The 19,657-nt window shown below is 39.1% G+C and overlaps 1 protein-coding gene and 1 pseudogene across 1 annotated transcript in view; one reads left to right on the top strand and one right to left on the bottom strand.

Moving 5' to 3' along the window:
* The window catches only part of THEGL (theg spermatid protein like), a 30,535-nt gene extending 17,009 nt beyond the window's left edge, over window positions 1-13,526 (top strand). The window contains exons 4-6 of the mRNA XM_025290010.3: window positions 2,142-2,270; window positions 3,423-3,560; window positions 12,394-13,526. Of these exons, the coding sequence (XP_025145795.3) occupies window positions 2,142-2,270; window positions 3,423-3,560; window positions 12,394-12,526 (400 nt within the window). The 3' untranslated portion in view covers window positions 12,527-13,526. The remainder of the gene's footprint in view (window positions 1-2,141; window positions 2,271-3,422; window positions 3,561-12,393) is intronic.
* The window catches only part of LOC102395427, a 62,770-nt pseudogene that overhangs the window by 10,410 nt on the left and 32,703 nt on the right, over window positions 1-19,657 (bottom strand).

Here is a 19,657-nt window from a genome sequence, read left to right as displayed (position 1 = left end):
GGAGCCACTGAATCAGTATTGTCACCTCAGCTGAGTCAGCACATGGAAAGCGAACCTTAGGTCAGTAATTCTCAAATTTGTCTGCACACTGGAGTCATCTGGAAAATTTAAAAGCTACTGATGCTTGACTCACTTGGCCTGGGGCACAGTCTAGACTTCAGGAGTGTTAAAGACTCCCCAGATGATCCTAACAGGCAGACAGGTTTGAGAATCACTGTCCCAGGGCATTATTCTACACGCACGTGACACACTTGTGTCCATCCTCCAAGTTCCGGTTTGCCACTTCTCACATCTGGTCCTGTGTCTCTAAGCCTCTGCCGAGAGCATGCCTGTTCTCTGGGGTCTCCAGCAGGCTGGACCCACTGGCTTTCCACTCCTGGTCACAGGATGTCCCCTTTTCTTTCTTGGTTCCTGAACAAAGCCTGATTTTTTCCCTAATCCATTGCTCTTTTATCTTCTAAATTAATGGATTTTATTTTTTAAAACAGTTTTAGACTTACAGAAAAACTGAAGTACAGAGAAAGTTTCTGTATTACCACCCCTCCTCTAGTTTCCCCTATTATTAACATTATTAACTTGCATTGAAAAGTGACAGTTCAGTCGCTTAGTCGTGTCTGACTCTTTGCGACCCGTGGATCGTAGGCTACCAGGTTCCTCTGTCCAGGGGATTTCCCAGGCAAGAATACTGGAGTGGGTTGCCATTTCCTTCTCCAGGGGATCTTCCCGACCCATGGATCGAACCCAGGTCTCCCACATTGTAGGCAGACACTTTACTGTCTGCCACCAGGGAAGTCTAATAACTTGCATTAGTGTGGTACATTTGTTACAGGTAATGAACAAATATTGAACATTATTATTAACGAAAGCCTATAGTTTACATTAGGGTTTACTTTTTGTGTTGTACTGTTCTCTGAGTCTTGACAAATGCGTAACGTTGTGTATTCATGCTATATTATTTTACAGAATAGTTTCACTGCCCTAAAAATTACCTGTGCTCCACCTATTGATCCCTCTCCCTCTTTCCCTTCTCTCCAAACCCCTTGCAACCACTGATCTTTTAACTGTATCTGTAAGTTTACCTTTTCTGGAATGTTATGTAGTGTCGGAATTGTACAACATATAAATTTTCAGACAGGCTTCTTTCACTTAGCAAAATGCCTTCAGTGTTCCTCCATGGCTTTTCATTAATAGTACATTTCTTTTTAGCATTGAGTAATATTCCATACTCTGGATGTACCGTAGTGTATTCACTTACCAAAGGACATGTTGGTTACCTCTGACTTGGTGCAATTATGAATAAACCTGCTGTAAATAGTCATATGCAGGTTTTTGTGTAGATAAAGGTTTTCAGCTCATTTGGGGAAAGACCTTGGAATACGATGACTGGATCACATGGTAAGACTACGAGCTTGGCTTTGTGAGAAGCTGCAAAACTGTCTTCCAAAGCATCGGTACCGTTCCTGCCACCAACGAATGAAAGTTCCTGTTGCGTCACATCTTCCCCAGCGTTGGTGTTATCAGTGTTTTCTATTTTAGCCCTTTTAATAAATGTGCAGAGGTGCCTCATTATTTTAATTTGCAGTTCCCTAAGGACATGATGTTGAGCGTATTACATATGCTTATTTGCCATCTGTGTATCATCTTCTCTAAAATGTCTATTCACATCTTTTGTCCATTTTTTAATTGGGTTGTTTGTTTTTTATTTTTGAATTTTAAGAGTTCTTGAAATCCCAAGCCCCAGTGGGATGGTATCTGGAGGAGGGGTCTACAGGAGTTAATTAGATCTGACCACCTGGCACAGTGCTTCACCCGAGGTGAGGTCACAGTGTGGATAAGCGATGTGCTCATTTTATGATGATCTTACTGTAATTACAGCATCCATTACATGATGGCAGAAACAACTGTCTCTAATAGATTCATTTTTGGTCATCACCTTTTAAGACAGTAGATAAAACAGTCTTGTTCTTGTTTTAACTTCCATAAGTAGTTTATCAGCTCCTGATGCCTGGAAATTGTAAAATTTTATAATAGAGATAGTTCTTGAAGTGAAGTAAAATCAATAGAGAAGCCACCAAGAGCCATTTCTAAGATGTCAATTATCAGTGAATTTTCTTACCATTTCTTTTCCTGTTTTTTAACAGAAAACTGTTTTGGGGAAATCAAGATCCTATTCGCCCTGTTTCCCGGAGTGCTTTGAAGGCTCAAATGACCCAAAGATTAGAGAATCTTGCCCAGCCTAAGGAAGTCTCCCACCGATATGTACCTAACAGGTTAGTATTTGTGTATTACCAGGTTATGTGTTTTCAGAAACACAAAATTTACTAAAGATTAGGGATTCTATATCCATTTCCAATCTGGTGCTACAGCAAAACTTTTCCAGAGCAACATCTAATATTTAGCTACTGCAGACTTGTATTACACCTTATAGTTTCTTGGCTTATCATGATTTTGATTTTTTAATAAAATGAGGGTGTTATGCAAGGATATGTACCATAGATGGGCTTCCCAGGTGGTGTTAGTGGTAAAGAACCCAGCTGCCAATGCATAAGAGATGAGGGTTCAATCCCTGGGTTGAGAAGTTCTCCTGAAGGGCGTGGCAACCCACTCCAGTATTCTTGCCTGGAGAATCTCTTGGACAGAGGAGCCTGACGGGCTACAGTTCATAATGTCACAAAGAGTTGGGCATGACTGAAGCGACAGCACACATGCCATGTACAATATATAACACTATTGTGTTATATACTATATATAGTACAATATGTAACACTTATTTTATTCATAAAACTATGAATTTTGTATAGCACCTATGGGCTTGGTTATAATGAGTTAATTAGGGCATCTAAAAGTAATAATGTTGTTAAGACTTTTGATGCCCTTTGCAAATTTGTTTTCATTGGATATTTGTTGAATGACTGGACTTTCCTAGTTGGCGCTTTGAGGAAAGATGATAAGGTGTGGGGAGGATGGGTACAGGCATGAGGGAAGTTAAAGTAAAGAAAAAAGTGAAGATAACCATTATTTGAAGTTTGGTTTATATGATAATTGAGGTAGCCATTTCTCTACCTCCTTCAATATACAGTTTAGTTAAAAGTCAGCAAACTTTTTCTGGAAGGGGCCAGATGTAAAGTTGGCCATAAATTGTCTGCTGCAACTCCGAGAAAACACCTATAGACATATGTAAACAATTGTGCCTGTGTTCCAACAAAACTTTAGAATCTTTGCATCTATATTCATAAGATATTGATCTGTAGTTTTCTTCTAATGTCTTTCTTTTTGTAGTGTCTTTGTTTATGGAAGAATCAGTTGGAAAATGTATCAAATTTATTACTTCTTTGTGGGCTCCTATTACACTATTAGGCTGCTTGGATTTGATCATTCAAATTCATGCCTGTTTCACTTACTTTCTCTTCTACAACTTGCAGGGTTCAATATTATTATAGCTGCGGCAGAGAGTCTGTAATCTGGGAGATCCCCTCTCCTGCACTGTTTTGCCAACCTTCCAAAAGGATCCAGAAGCTGGCACAGCCCAACAGATCCAAGAATGGGTACCTGATAGACAGGTAGAGTACTTTGAGAATCTCTGTAAAGTGTCATCTGATTTGGTGACTGTCACCATATTGTTGTTCTTATTTGAGTATATGCAATTTCACAAAATAGAAGTCCACTTGGTTTTCAAGGGATCAGAGTGAAAAATCAAAAGTTTGCAGCAATTGTAGGTAATCAGAAGGTCATCATCAATAATTACATTTGACTCAAATTGTAGTGAAGCTAAAATTCACACCATCCTCACCACTGTCAGCCAATCAAAAATATTCAAATGAAACATAACAGGTTTTTGCAATTCATGTTCTCTTATGCCCCTGTGACTATAAATGCTCTTCCTTTCCCTTTAAATGCTGGATTTCTACTTGTCTTTAAAAGAACTCTGGGTTGGGAAGATCCCCTGGGGAAGGGAACAGCTACCCACTCTGGTATTCTGGCCTGGAGAATCCCATAGACAGAGGACCCTGGCAGACTACGGTCCATGAGGTCACAAAAAGTCAGTCACGACTGAGCGACTTTCACTTTAAAAGACGGGTTAGGTGATACCTGCCACATGAGAACTATGATTGTAATGAGGTTATTGGAAAAAATGTTAGGTTGTATTAGTGGAATATGTACAAGGTTCACATACAGGAGTGTGATACTACTACTGTGCACTACTTTAGAGCACATTAGGTGTGTATGTCCACTCATGGATGTTATACCTTAGGAAACTGATAATAAATTTGAGACTCTTCAGATGGGAATGAATAAGATGTTGAGTCTTCTGAAAAGTGCTATGTGAATAATAGTTAGGAGAAATAATATGTTTAGCTTAGAGAAGACACCAAAGAAACAGTGATAACTGTGTTTAAAAGGTGATAGCTGGGTTTAAAAGGTCAGCATCTGAAAGAGGAAGGGAAAATCAAATTAAAATTACTTAATGTTGATTCTAGAACTTGAAGTACAACAAGGAATTTACAGGGCAGCCAGCGTCACCTAAGTGTACAGAAATCTTTCTGATAGCTATTCAGTAGGAAAAGTGTTTATCTGGAGAAATCAACTGCTGTCTCCACCCAAATCCCTGAAAATGTTCAAGCACAAACAGGGATGATGACTTTATGTGGATTTTAAAAAAGATTCCTGCATTCAGGGAGTGGTTGAACTGGACAACTTGAGGCTTTTTCCATCATAAAATCCAGCAAAAGTGGCCCGGTTCCTCCACAAAATTTGCTTATTTATCAACTTACTCAATAAAATCTGTTAATTTAGTTAATATATACATGTACATATGGTAATTATAGATTTCAATCTATAAACTAAAAGAATACTTATCTGTCACCAATTTTTGAGACATTTTTGATGTTTCATATTCACCTACAATACCTAACTGACATTTATAGGACAGTATACCCAATAACAGGAGAACACACATTCTTCTCAAATGTACATGAAATATTCTTTAGGATAGATCATATATTAGGTCATAAAACAAATGTCAATAATTTGAGAAGAATTGAATTCATACAAAATCAGTTCTCTGACCATAATGAAATGAAATTAGGAACCAATAGCAGAAGGGAAATTTTAAATATGTGAAATTAAATACCCTCCTAAACAAAAATAATGGGTCAAAGAATGAATCACTTTGATATTAATAAAAATGAAAACACAATATACCACAACTTATAGCTAAAATAGTGATTAGCAGGAAATTTTAGCCATAAATGCCTACATTAAAAAATAAAAGATTGAAAACCATAACTTAATCTTCCATCTTAAGAAATTACAAATGAAAATCAAGCTAATTCAAAAGTAGCTGCTGCTGCTGCTAAGTCACTTCAGTCGTGTCCAACTCTGTGCAACCCCATAGACGGCAGCCCACCAGGCTCCGCAGTCCCTGGGATTCTCCAGGCAAGAACACTGGAGTGGGTTGCCATTTCCTTAATAAAGATCAGAATAGAAACAAATAGGAACTAAGGAGATGGAGAAAAATCAACAAAATTGAACGCTGGCTCTTTGAAAAGATAAACAACAATGACAAAAACACTTTGGCTAGACTTATCAGATCCCCTAGAGAAGGAAATGGCAACCCACTCCAGTATTCTTGCCTGGAGAATCCCATGGACAGAGGAGCCTGGTAGGCTACAGTCCATGGGGTCGCAAAGAGTCTGACATGACTGAGCGACTTCACTTCACTTCATTTCACTTCATCAAGACAGAAAGATTCAAATTACTAAAATCATGAAAGAAAGGAGCTTCCCTGGTGGCTCAGTTGGCAGAGCATCCACCTGCAATGCAGGAGACCCAAGTTCAATCCCTGGGTGGGGAAGATCCCCTGGAGAAGGAAATGGCAACCCACTCCAGTACTCTTGCCTGAAAAATCCCAAGGACAGAGGAGCCTGGTGGACTATGGTCCACAGGGTTGCAAAGAGTCAGACACAACTTAGCAACTAAACCACCATGAGAGGAAGAAGGGACCTTTCTAAAGAATCATATGCAAAAGAAGAGTTACTACTATTGACCTTATAGAGATAAAAAAGGATCATAAGGGATTACTCTGAGCAATTATAAGGTCAACAGATTAGATAACATAAATGAAATGGACCAATTCCTAGGAAGACAAACTACTGAAACTTACTGAATAATAGAAAATCTCAAAAGACTCATAATAAGTAAAGAGATTTAATTAATAATTTTTAAAAACTTCCTACAATCAGCTCAGGAACAGATGCCTTCATTGATAAACTTAGTGATATGTGTAGAGAAGAACTAACACCAATCCTTCAGTTTCCTCTAAAAACTAGGTCATGAGATCCATATTATTCCTGACACCAAAACCAGGAAAGGTCATTACAAGAGAACAAAATGACAGACAATATCTCTTATATATGTAACAGTTCATATCAAAATACTACCAAACCAAGTCAAAATATACATGCAGCAGTCCATACCAGAATACTGGGAAAACAAATCTAACAACGTATAAAAACAATTATACACCATGACAAAGTTGAATTTGTTCCAGGAATACAAGAATATGTTGAGTTCAGCATTCTGAAATCAATGTAGTACACCAAATAGAACAAAAAACCTTCAAGAGATGGGAATACCAGACCACCTTATCTGCCTCCTGAGAAATCTGTATGCAGGTCAAGAAGCAACAGTTAGAACCAGACATGGAACAACAGACTGGTTCCAAATTGGGAAAAGAATATGTCAAGGTTGCGTATTGTCACCCTGTTTATTTAACTTATATGCAGAGTACATCATGCAGAATGCTGGGCTGGATGAAGCACAAGCTGGAATCAAGATTGCTGGGAGAAATATCAATAACTTCAAATATACAGATGATACCACCCTAATGGCATAAAGTGAAGAGGATCTAAAGAGCCTCTTGATGAAAGTGAAAGAGGAGAGTGAAAAAGCTGGCCTAAAAAAAATAAATAAATAAAATAAATAAAAAACTAATATCATGGCATCTAGTCCCATCACTTCATGACAAATAGATGGGGAAACAATGGAAACTGACACTTTCTTTTCTTGGGCTCCACAATCACTGCAGATGGTGACTGCAGCCTTGAAATTAAAAGACGCTTGCTCCTTGGAAGAAAAGCTATGACCAACCTAGACAGCATATCAAAAAGCAGAGACATTACTTTGCCAACAAAATTCCATCTAGTCAAAGCTATGGTTTTTCCAGTAGTCATGTATGGATGTGAGAACTGAACTATAAAGAAAGCTGAATGCCGAAGAATTGATGTTTTTGAACTGTGATGTTGGAAAAGACCCTTGAGAGCCCCTTGGACTACATGGAGATCAAACCAGTCAATCCTAAAGGAAATCAACTCTGAATATTCATTGGAAGGACTGCTGCTGAAGCTGAAACTCCAATATTTGGCCACCTGATGGGAGGAACTGACTCATTGGAAAAGATCTGGATGCTAGGAAAGCTTAAAGGCAGGAGGAGAAGGGGATGACAGAAGATGAGATGGTTGGATGGCATCACCAACTTGATGGACATGAGTTTGAGCAAGCTCCAGTAATGTACAGGGAGCCTGGCATGCTGCAGTCCATGGAGTCGCAAAGTCGGACATGACTGAGCGACTGAACTGAACTGAACTGAGCATGATTACCTGAATAGACTCAAAAAAAGAACTTAAAATTTAACACACATCATACTCAACAAACTAGGTATCAAAGTGAATTTCTTCAACTTGATAAAGGGCATCTACAAAAACCCATAGCTAACATCATAATTAATGGTGAAAGACTGAATGCTTTTACCCTGAGATCAGGAGTAAGACAAGAACATCAGCTCTTACCATTTTTATTCAACATCACGTGTGCATGCTCAATCACTAAGTTGTGTCTGACTCTTTTGCAACCCCACAGACTGTAGCCTGCTAGGACTCATCTGGCCCTGGGATTTACCAGGCAAGAATACTAGAGTGGGTTGCCATTTCCTACTCCAGGGTATCTTCCCAATCTAGGGATCAAACCCGTGTCTCCTGCATTGGCAGGTGGGTTCTTTACCACTGAGCCACCAGGGAAGCTGCCATTCAACATCATACTACAGACTGAAGTCAGAGCAATGAGGCAAGAAAAAGAAATAAAAGGTATTCAGGTTGGAAAGGAAGAAGTAAAACTCTCTCTGCTCATACATAACATGATCTTATATATAGAAAATCTCAGGAAATCCACGTAAACATATTAATGTAGTCACTAAGTTGTGTTTGACACACGATCCCATGGACTGTAGCCACCTCCTCTGTCCATGGGATTTCCCAGGCCAGAATACTGAAGTGGGTTGAATAAATGAATTCAAGGAGGCACAGAATCCAAGATCAATATACAAAAATCATACATGCGATGGAATAAGAATACATGCAATGGAATTACTCAGCCTTGAAAAGGAAGGAAATTCTGACACATGGTACAACAGGGATGAACCTTGAGGATATTTTGCTAAATGAAATATGCCAATCACACACACAAATACTGTATGACTCCACTTATACACAGGACCAACTGCAGTCAAATTCATATACAGAAGGTAGGATGGTGATTGTGAGGGACTAGGTGATGGGAAGAATGAGGAGTCATTTAGTGGATTTAGAGATCTGCATGGAGAAGGCAATGGCACGCCACTCCAGTACTCTTGCCTGGAGAATCCCAGGGATGGGGGAACCTGGTGGGCTGCCGTCTATGGGGTCGCACAGAGTCGGACACGACTGAAGTGACTTAGCAGCAGTAGCAGAGATCTGCAAGAGGAAAATTGTTCTGGAGGTTGGTTTCACAACAATGTGAATACATTTAACACTACTGTATTACACACTTTAAAATTATTAAAATGGTAAATTTTACATTGTATGTATTTTACTATAATTAAAAATAAAAACAAAATACTTAGGAATAAACTTAACAAAAGAAGTATAATATATGTACACAGAAAATGACAAACATTGTTGAAAGAAAATTTAAAAACATGGAAAAACATTCTTTGTTCATAGATTGGAAGTCTTGATTTTGTTATGACAATTTTCACCAAATTGATCTACAGATTCAATTCAATACCTATTAAAATGTTAGCTATCTTTTTCGACCTCATGGACTGTAGGAGTCTATCATGCTCCTCTGTCCATGGGATTTTCCAGGCAAGAGTACTGGAGTGGGTTGCCATTTCCTTCTCTGGAGGATCTTCCCGACCCAGGGATTGAAGCCGGGTCTCCTGCATTGTAGGCAGACGCTTTACCATCTGAGCCACCAGGGAAGTCCTAGAAATTGACAAGGTGATTCTAAAATTCATATATAAATGCAAGAAACCTAGAGTAGCAAATAAACAGTCTTGAAAAAGAAGAGCAAAGTTGTAAGACTTACAGCTTCTGATTTGAAAACTTGCTAAAAATCTGCTATAATCAAAACAGTGTGTTACTGGCATAAAGATATAGATCAATGGAAAGATCAAAAGACATAGAGATCAATGGAAAAGAATTGAGAGTCCAGAAATAAACCTTTATGTTTATGTCAATTGATTTTTGACAAGGATGCCAGGAAAATTTAATTGAAGAACAATAGTCATTTAAACAAATGGTGCTATGATAACTGATTTTTTTTTTAAAGTCACTCAGTCGTGTCTGACTCTTTGTGATCCCATGGTCACCTATTCCAGACTATTCCAGTCACCTATTCCAGACTATACAGTCTGTAATTCTCTAGGCCAGAATACTGGAGTGGGTAGCCTTTCCTTTCTCCAGGGGATCTTCCCAACCCAGGGATCGAACTCAGGTCTCCCGCATTGCAGGTGGATTCTTTACTAGTTAAGCCACAGGAGAAGTCCAAGAATATCGGAGTGAGTAGCCTATCCCTTCTCCAAGGGATCTTCCCAACCCAGGAATTGAACTAGGGTCTCCTTCATTGCAGGAGGATTCTTTACCAACTGAGCTATCAAGGAAGCCCATGATAACTGGGCTTTTCATTCCTTGTATGTTTGGTGTGAAGTAGGGGTCCAACTTCATTCTTTTGCAAATGACCCCTACTTCACACCAAGCATAAAAATTAATTCAAAATGAATCACAGACCTAAATATAAAAGCAAAAATTGTAAAACTCTTAGAAGAAAACATAGGCATATATCTCTATAACTAAGAAGTGGCTTCTTAGATATGACCCCAGAAACACATGTGACCAAAAAAATATAATAAATTGGACTTCATCAAAAGTAAAAACTTTCTTTGCATCAAAGGGCACTCTCAAGGGAATAAGAAAACTCATACATTGGGAGAAAATATTTGCAGATCGTATAAGGGACTAGTATTCAGAATATATATATATATAAATAATTCTTCAGTTCAGTTCAGTTTAGTCGCTCAGTCATGTCCGACTCTTTGCAACCCCATGAATTGCAGCACGCCAGACTTCCCTGTCCATCACCAACTCCCAGAGTCTACTCAAACTCATGCCCATCGAGTCAGTGATGCCATCCAGCCATCTCATCGTCTGTCATCCCCTTCTCCTCCTGCCCCCAATCCCTCCCAGCATCAGAGTCTTTTCCAATGAGTCACCTCTTCGCATGAGGTGGCCAAAGTATTGGAGTTTCAGCTTTAGCATCATTCCTTCCAAAGAACACCCAGGACTGATCTCCTTTAGGATGGACCGCTTGGATCTCCTTGCAGTCCAAGGGACTCTCAAGAGTCTTCTCCAACACCACAGTTCAAAAGCATCAGTTCTTGGGCGCTCAGCTTTCTTCACAGTCTAACTCTCGCATCCATACATGACCACTGGAAAAACCATAGCCTTGACTAGATGGACCTTTGTTGGCAAAGTAATGTCTCTGCTTTTTAATATGCTATCTAGGTTGGTCATAACTTTCCTTTCAAGGAGTAAAATTGTACAAAAAAGACAACCCAATTTAAAAAATAGGCAAGGGACTTGAATAGACATTTCTCCAGAGAAAATATACAATAAACCAAAATGCACATGAGAAATGCTAAATATCATTAATCATCTTGGAAATGCACATGAAAACCATGAGATTCTACTTCACACCTCTAGAGTGTCAATAATAATTAATATACATAAAATAACTTGAATTGGAGAAATTGAAACCCTCATACATTGCTGATGGGAATGTAAAATGGTGAAGCTTGGGTGGAAAATAGTTTTCCAGGTCCTCAAAATGTTAAACATAGAATTATCATATGATCAGCAACGCTACTCCTAGGCATGCACGGAAGAGAATTGAAAACATGGTCACACAAACACTTGTACATGGTTATTCACAGCAGCATTCCAAAGTAGCCAAAAAGTGGAAGCAACTCAAATGTTCATCAGTGGGTGCATGAATAAACAAAATATGACAAGTCCATATAATATGATATTATTCAGCCCTAAAAGAAATGACAACTGATACATGATTTTTGAAAATATGCACAGTAGAGTAAACCACACACAATAAGCAACATATTTATATGATTTCATTTATTTGAAATTTCTAGAATATGCAAATCCATAGAGACAGAAAGTAGATTACTAGTTCTAGGGATGATAAATGGAGTAATGGGGAAGGACTGTTAATAGCTATGGGATTTCTCTTTAGAGCACTGAAAACATCCTGAATTTAGGTAGTGGTGATGATTGCACAATTTTGTGAATGTTCCAGAAAGCACTGAATTGTACATTTCAAAAGGGTAAATTCTATGATATGCTAACAATATTTCAGCTTTTAAATCTATCAGACTAATCCTAGAGGGCAATTGTATTTATTTGAGAAAAACTTTTTACATACTATGTTTGCAGGTTTGTTGCTTGACAGATCTGTGTTCTGGAAAAGGCATACATAGGGAAACCACTATGATAATCGACCAGGTTGCTGGGAGTTATGGCCAGTACTCTCAGACTGCACTGCAGAGGAGCCTACCACAGAAGGTTCTCGATAGTGACTGGAATTTTTATCTCAGGGTTTTAATATGAGGTTTTGGTAGACAGTGAAGTGTTTTTTAAACTGCAAGTCTCAACCCATCAGTGGATCATGAAACCAATTCCAATTATTTTTTTAATGAAATCAAATGAAATTTTAAAAAATCAGAATATATTGCCTAGGGAAAGCATCGTTTCATGATCATTTAGTTTCAGATATGCAAATTTAATATACTATATTATAATATAAAATGTACTTGGTACTGTGGATCATAGTAAAACAACTTTGAGAAACACCAATCTAATAGAAAGAGCATGAATGATTTTGGGAAAAGATGCTTCTGAGATAGAAACAATATATATATATAATTGATTGGAGGTTAATTATAGCAATGAAGAATGGAGTTATGGTTCTTCCAGTGATTATAATATTTCATGTTCCATTTGCCTATAGACCGTTCAGTGATTACTTAATAAGAGATTCTCTTCAATTCTCTGATCCTTCTCCTCGGATATTACGACTCTCAATAGCCAAAGCCACAAATCCAAACTATGTTCCTCCAAAAAGTGTAAGTGGGTCTATGTGAAAGAAACAGTTCCTATAGACTTTGTAACCTGATTGTAACTATAATGTGCTTCCCTCTTATTTCTAGGTGGGTATTTTTCTTTTCTTCCTGTTTTTTTTCCCCTCTCATCAAATGAACTTTTCTGTCTTCCCTGTGCTACTATGTAAGTCAGGATTTGATGTGAGAAGCAGATTCACAATGAATATTATGTTTAATTAACCTTAAGAAATTATGGGAGCTGATGAGAAGTCTATGGAAGACTGTCATAGCAGCTGGGGCTTGGGTCTGGTCATAAATCTAGGAGAAATAGAGAGAAGAGGCAAATCAGCAGTTCCCTGGAAAATGCTTCAGTGGCCATTTCAGATTCTTCAGTCTAGGAGAGTCTCACCTCTTCAGACAAGGGAGGAAGGCTCAGGATACTCAAGGGTACCCAGCTTCACTGGAATGTACCCTTATGTTTCAACTCCAATTTTCAAGGTCCAATTCCTTCTCAATCATTGCCCTAACTTTAATATAGAAGACGATATAAGTTTGGGAATTAAATTTGCACTGAACTACACCTATTCACAGAGGTAGATTTTGAGTTTGGTTTTCAGTATTTTCAGTCCTGTGACCATAGGAGATAAGGATTTATTTTGGGTTAGTCACAAAAACTTTTCCGGTCTCTTAACTACACCTTTGAGTGGGAATTTAAAGCCCTGAGCTGATAATTATTTTCTCAATTTGTCCAGTGCACTTAGAGGCAATAAACCAACCCCATATACTTCTTTATTTCATTAAAAAGATTTCTGTCAGCAGCTGCTTGGTTACCCAAGTGTTGCTTTCTGTTTTGTCAGTGCATGCCATGGACTACCAGTGTCTTTTTTTTTTTGACCCCTGGCAATAGGATCATTAATAGCTTTAAATCTAATCTGCTCAGAGAACAAATTCCAGATAGTCTAGAACTAATATAGGTATACTTCGGAGATATTTTGGGTTCAGTTCTAGACCACCCCAATAACGCACATATTGCAATAAGACAAGTCACATGAATATTTTTGTTTCCCAGAGCATATAAAAGTTATGTTTATACTACTGTAGTCTATTAAATATGCAATAGCATTATGTCTAAAAACCCAGTGTATATACCTTCATTAAAAAATATTTTACTGCTAAAAATTCTTAACCATAATCTGAGCCTTCAGTGAGTCATAATCTTTTTGCAATATTCAAGTCAAAGATCACTGATCACAGATCAGCATAATATAACAGTAATGAAAAAATTTGAAATGTTATGAGAATTACCCAAGTCTGACACACAGATTCAAATCACACACAGATGCTTTGGGGGGAATGGTGCCTATAAACTTGCTTGGTGCAGAGTTGCCACAAACCTTTAATTAAAAAAAAAAAAGGACAGTATTTGCAAAGTGCAACAAAACACAGTATGCCTGAACAGAGGACGCATCCTTAAGTTCTGATCTGGTTGTCTGTTGCTTTATACCAAACCACACCTCAGAATCTGCCTGCAATGCAGGGTTCAGTTCCTGGGTTGGGAAGATCACCTGGAGAAGGAAATGGCAACCCACTCCAGTATTCTTGCCTGGAAAATCCCATGGACAGAGGAGTCTGGCGGGCTACAGTCTACAGGGTCGCAAGAGTCGGACACGACTGAGCAACTAACACACTAACACACACCCAAACATAGTGATGTAAAACAACAGTTATTTTGTTACGCTCAAAGATTCAAAATAAATTTGTTAAAATGTATTTATTTGTGGCTGTGCTGGGTCTTTGTTGCTGCTCAGGCTTTTTCTAGTTGCAGAGTTGTGTCCTATGTTGGCAGGCGGATTCTTTACCCCTGAGTCACCAGGGAAACCCACTCTGCTCAAGGATTTTATGAGTCAGCAGCTCTGACAAGGAAGCAGGTATGACTTGTCTCTGCTGCATGATGTCTGGAGCCTCAGCTGGGAGATTTCTAATAGCTTGGGTGTCTCAAATGGTAGGCAGCTGAAATCAACTGAAAGCTCCATACCTGCCTTGCTTGGCCTGCTTTTAACAAAATACCGTAGACTGGGTGGCTTGAGCAGACATTTCTTTCTCACAATTCTGGAAGCTGAGTAATCCAAGATCAAGGTGCCCTTAGATTCTTTTCTTAATGAGGACCCTCCTCTGGGTTGTAACAGCCATCCTTCCGATATGGGTCACATGACCTATGCTTTGTATGTAAACAGACAGAGTTCTGATCTCCCTCCCTTTTCTCATAAGCACACTAATCTCTTTATGGAGGTTCCACCCTCATGACCTCATCTAAGCCTGATTATCAAAGCCCCCACCTCTAGTGCCATTCCAATGGGGGTTAGGATTTTAACATATGAATTTGGCTGGAGGTTGGAGGGGTGTTGAGGGGATGGATATAAACATTCAGTCCATTGTTGTTATTTAGTCGCTAAGTCATGTTCAGCTCTTTGCGACCCCATGGACTGCAGTAAAACAGGCACCTCTGTCCTCCACTATCTCCTGGAGTTTGCTCAGATGCATGTCCATTGAGTCAGTGATGCTATCTGACCATCATATCCTCTACTGCCCCCTTCTCCGTTTGCCTTCAGTCTTTCCCAGCATCAGGATCTTTTCCAATGAGTCGGCTCTTTGCATGAGGTGGCCGAAGTATTTAGAACTTCAGCATCAGTCCTTTCAATGAATATTCAGAGTTGATTTCCTTTGACTGGTTTGATCTCCTTGAAGTCCAAGGGACTCTCGAGTCTTCTCCAGCACCACAATTTGAAAGCATCAGTGCTTCAGCACTCAACCTTGTTTATGGTCCAGCTCTCACAGCCATATATGACTACTGCAAAAACCATAGCTTTGACTAGATGGACCTTTGTTGGCAAAGTAATGTCTCTGCTTTTTGATATGCTGTCTAGGTTTGTCATAACTTTTCTTCCAAGGAGCAAGTGCCTTTTAATTTCATGGCTACAGTCACCATCTGCAGTGATTGTGGAGCCCAAGAAAATGAAATGTGACATTGTTTCCAATTTTTCTCCATCTATTTGCCATGAAGTGATAGGACCAGATGCCATCATCTTCATTTTTGAAATGTTTGCCTTTAAGCTATTTTTTTCACTCTCCTCTTTCACCTTCATCAAGAAGGTCTTTAGTTCCCTTTCACTTTATCCCATTAGAGTGGTCTCATCTGCATATCTAAGGGTGTTGATATTTCTCCTAGCAATCTTGATTCCAGCTTGGGATTCATCCAGCCAGGCATTTCGCATGATATACCCTGTATAGAAGTTAAATAAGCAGGGTAACAATATACAGCCTTGTCATACTCCTTTCCCAATTTTGAAATAGTCAGTTGTTCCATGTCCAGTTCTTGATCCACATACAGGTTTCTCAGGAGACAGGTAAGGTGGTCTGGTATTCCTATCTCTTGAAGAATTTTCCACAGTTTAATGTGATCCACACAGTCAAAGGCTTTAGTGTAGTCAATAAAGCAGATGTTTTTCTGGAACTCCCTTGCTTTCTCCATGAAATGATAGCTTGCAATTTGATCTCTGATTCAGTCCATTACAACAACTATTTGTATTGCCCCCAACTGGAATGACTTGAAGGTTTAAACTTAGCTGGGACTATTTACAGGGTCACTTTTGTATGGCCTTCCTATGTGGCTTAGACCTCTCTCAGCATGACAGCTGTATTCTGAGAAGGAATATCCTAAATTGTAATGTTCCAAGGGTGAGCCTTCCAGGAGAATCAGGTAGAAGCTCCATGTTTTTCTTATGATTTGGCCTTGGAAGTCACATTATGTTTCTGCAGGCATATTCTGTTGATTGATAAAGGTACAAGTCTGGCCAAATTCAAGGAGGCAGGGCCGCAAACCCCACCTCTCCATGAGAGAAGTGGCAAAGAATTTATAGGCACTTAAGAAAAACACTTCCACACCCAGTGATGTGAGTCTTTTGGTATCCTTGAGCATGATTTTTGTATGAAGAAAAAACTGTGCAAAGGTATGCTCTTAAGTAATTAATAGCCAATTTTTAAAATTTCAAATTAGAAAATCTATTTCTTAGACTTTTAAGTTTAGTTTGGTAGTTTTATTATTCTATTTATAATTTTAGCAGTTTTTGACAGTAACTTTTAAGAGTCCTAAGTAATATTTGATATACAAATTTAATTCATTCAAATAGTTTATATTTATACATGCTTACTTGCTCAGTCGTATCTGACCCTTTGCAACCCCATGGACTGCAGCCCACCAAGCTCCTCTGTCCATGGAATTTTCCAGGTAAGAATACTGGAATGGGTTGCCATTTCCTTCTCCAGGGGATCTTCCCAACCCAGGGATCGAACTTGCATCTCTTGTGTCTCCTGCATTGGCAGGCAGATTCTTTACCACTGTACCACCTGGGAAGCCTAAATATATTAAATTTGATTTTTTTTTAGGTTACTTTATGTCAACCATCTACATTAATAAAACCTCAAATATTAAATATTTATTTAAAAATGTAATACATTAAACTTATAAACACAGTGAACCTGAAGTTTTTTCTTTTTTTTTTTTCTGAATTTTTTTAATGTAAGAATTGATACTGGCCCAGGTTCTTGGACTATTTAATCAACAAATTGATAAGAGGCCAGATAAAAAATTGAGGCAAGGCTTCATCGGGACTTGTGCTGCAGCAAGGGGGAGGGAAAACAAGTAACAGGTGCCCTTGCTTGCTTCCTGAGAGGGGGTGAGCTGCTCCCTTAAACAGGGTGAGGGTAGGGGCAGATGACGTTTCCCAGGTGGCTCGGTGGTAAAGAATCTGCCTGCCAGTGCGGGAGACACAGGTTTGATCCCTGGGTTGGAAAGATCCCCTGGAGGAGGAAACGGCAACCCACCCCAGTATCCTTGCCTGAAGAATCCCATGGACAGAGGAGCCTGGTGGCCTACAGACCATGGGACTGCAAAGAGTTAGACTCAACTGAGCGACTGAGCACAGAGGTAAATGACAGGAAGGGTGGCTTAGGTGGTCTGCCAACTCCCTTGGTGGTGCTGTGTGCAGGGATCATGCATAGTATCCTGCTTTTGCTCCTGGTATCTCAAATTGGCAGTTGAATTTTGGCCTTTTTGTATCCTCTACTTATTCATAATCTGCCCCGGCTGTGCACATAAGCAGTTCTTTTAGTCCCCTTGTAGTTTCTCTGGATTCTGTTGCTCCAGGAGGCACTTGTCGAGCTGCAGGCACTGCAATAAAGGGTCCCCGGTCCCAGCCTGTTCCAGAATGACAGAAAGTGAAGATTTCAACTGAATGTCATCCTTCTAAATCAGTTTACTCCATGATACACTGCAAATTGCAGTTGTAATGTTATCATTCTTACAGGCCAAATTCTCTTAAAACGTGTGCCTACTTTTATTTTAATATACACTTAGTTTTTGTTTTTATTTCAAATTTCAAATTTACTGACAATCTGCAAAAATTAAAGTCCATTGGCTTTGTCATTCTCTCTCCTCTGTATAGGGTGTGTGTGTGTGTGTGTGTGTGTGTGTGTGTATTTAATTTTTTCCCTGCATCACTTTTCAGTTCATATGTTTTTCTTTTTCGGCCACCCTGCACAGCTTTTGGGATCTCAGTTCCCTGACCAGGGATCATACCTGGGCCACGGCACTGAAGGTGCCAAATCCTAACCAGATCATCAGAGAACTCCCTCCCTGAATCATTTTTGAAAGTTAGTTACAGACGTCGTATACCCCTTTTCCTCAGTGCTTTATTGTGTTTCCTAACAATAGGATATTATCTTTTAGAACTACAGTAGTGTTACCAAGATCAGGAAATTTAACACTGATATAGTACCACATCTATTCTACGGTCTCTGTTTAAATTTCATCAATTTTTGTACATCCTTATTCTGAAGACAAAGTGTTATTTCTATGAGTTTTATTTTCTTAGCTATTTGACAGTTAATTCTAAATCTTCTAAGAGTTTAAAAATAACACACGCCCACAAAAGAAGTCAAGTTACTATTACAAGTGCCTGAGGTTACTTGCCACCAAAGACTTCTGATGGATACACTGTAGGAAGTCCTTTTACCTCTATGAATGTCTTACTAAGTCTCTTTTAATAGTAACTGTTAGGACTGTTGTTGTTCAGTTCTCCCCCATTTTTGTTTAAAAGTAAGTTCCAAAACAGCTGAGTTTGAATCTATACAACCTAGTTTCAGAAGGATGGAAATTGATCCTTTTGGCTATAATCATGGGTTACTACAATATTCTCTTCTGTTGAATTTACTGAGAAGTCTGGTCCAGCAATCAGATGCTACTTTGTAACTATGATCTAGATAGTATTTAGAGTTTGATGCTTATAAGTACTATTTTCTTTTTCCCCTCTAGATTGAAACCAAGATTTTGTCATCTACCCTGACTGCTATTGCAGCTCCTAGAATTGTAGACCTTGCCCATCCACGGATCAAGATAGAGGGTCTGTGCTTTGAAAGAGAAAGAAGTGAAAAGCCCATTCGTCCTGTAAGCCGTCACTACCTTGGCATTCTTCGGCTCACTTTCTGCTCTTTTCCAGGTGTTACTTTGCCTCTGTAAGGCATAGACCAAAGTCACTGGATACGAAAACCTTGAAAGAGTGGTCTGTGGCAGGAAGGAAGTTCTAGCTGCAAGATACGAAGAGAGGTTGAGGGTGAAGAGCATCATGGATTTGGGAGTCAGTAAGGGCTGGGTTCAGGTTCCTGCCTCACTACTGATAGTTCTATGATGTTGTGATAACCTTGAGCCTTATTCATTCAATAAGGATTTGAATCTCTACTGTGTGCCAGACACCATGCCCATGAACACAATGGAGGGAGACCAAAAAACAAACAAACAAACAAACAAGTAAACAGATAAGATGATGTCAAGTAATGATAAGTGCTATGAAGAAAATGGGAAAGAAGTGACTATGGCTGAGGTTAGAGAACATGATTCTTGTGTATGGTAATCAGGGAAAGCCTCTCAAAGGAAGGACTATTTGAGCTGAATGAGAAGGGGTCAGCTAAGTGAATGAGAAGAGAAGAGAATGTTCTAGTAAAGGGAAGAGCACATGCCTAAGTCCTGAAGTTGTGATGGCATTGTGAGCAAGGGGATTGTCAAGATAATAGTTCCCAGTTTCAGGACTGTTGTGACTTGTGATAATCAATAAGGCAGGT

This window comes from Bubalus bubalis, chromosome 7 (genome assembly GCF_019923935.1).
Source record: "Bubalus bubalis isolate 160015118507 breed Murrah chromosome 7, NDDB_SH_1, whole genome shotgun sequence".
Classification (NCBI taxonomy): domain Eukaryota; kingdom Metazoa; phylum Chordata; class Mammalia; order Artiodactyla; family Bovidae; genus Bubalus; species Bubalus bubalis.
Note: the sequence above shows the minus strand (reverse complement) of the source record. Positions and strands in the feature narration are given on the sequence as shown.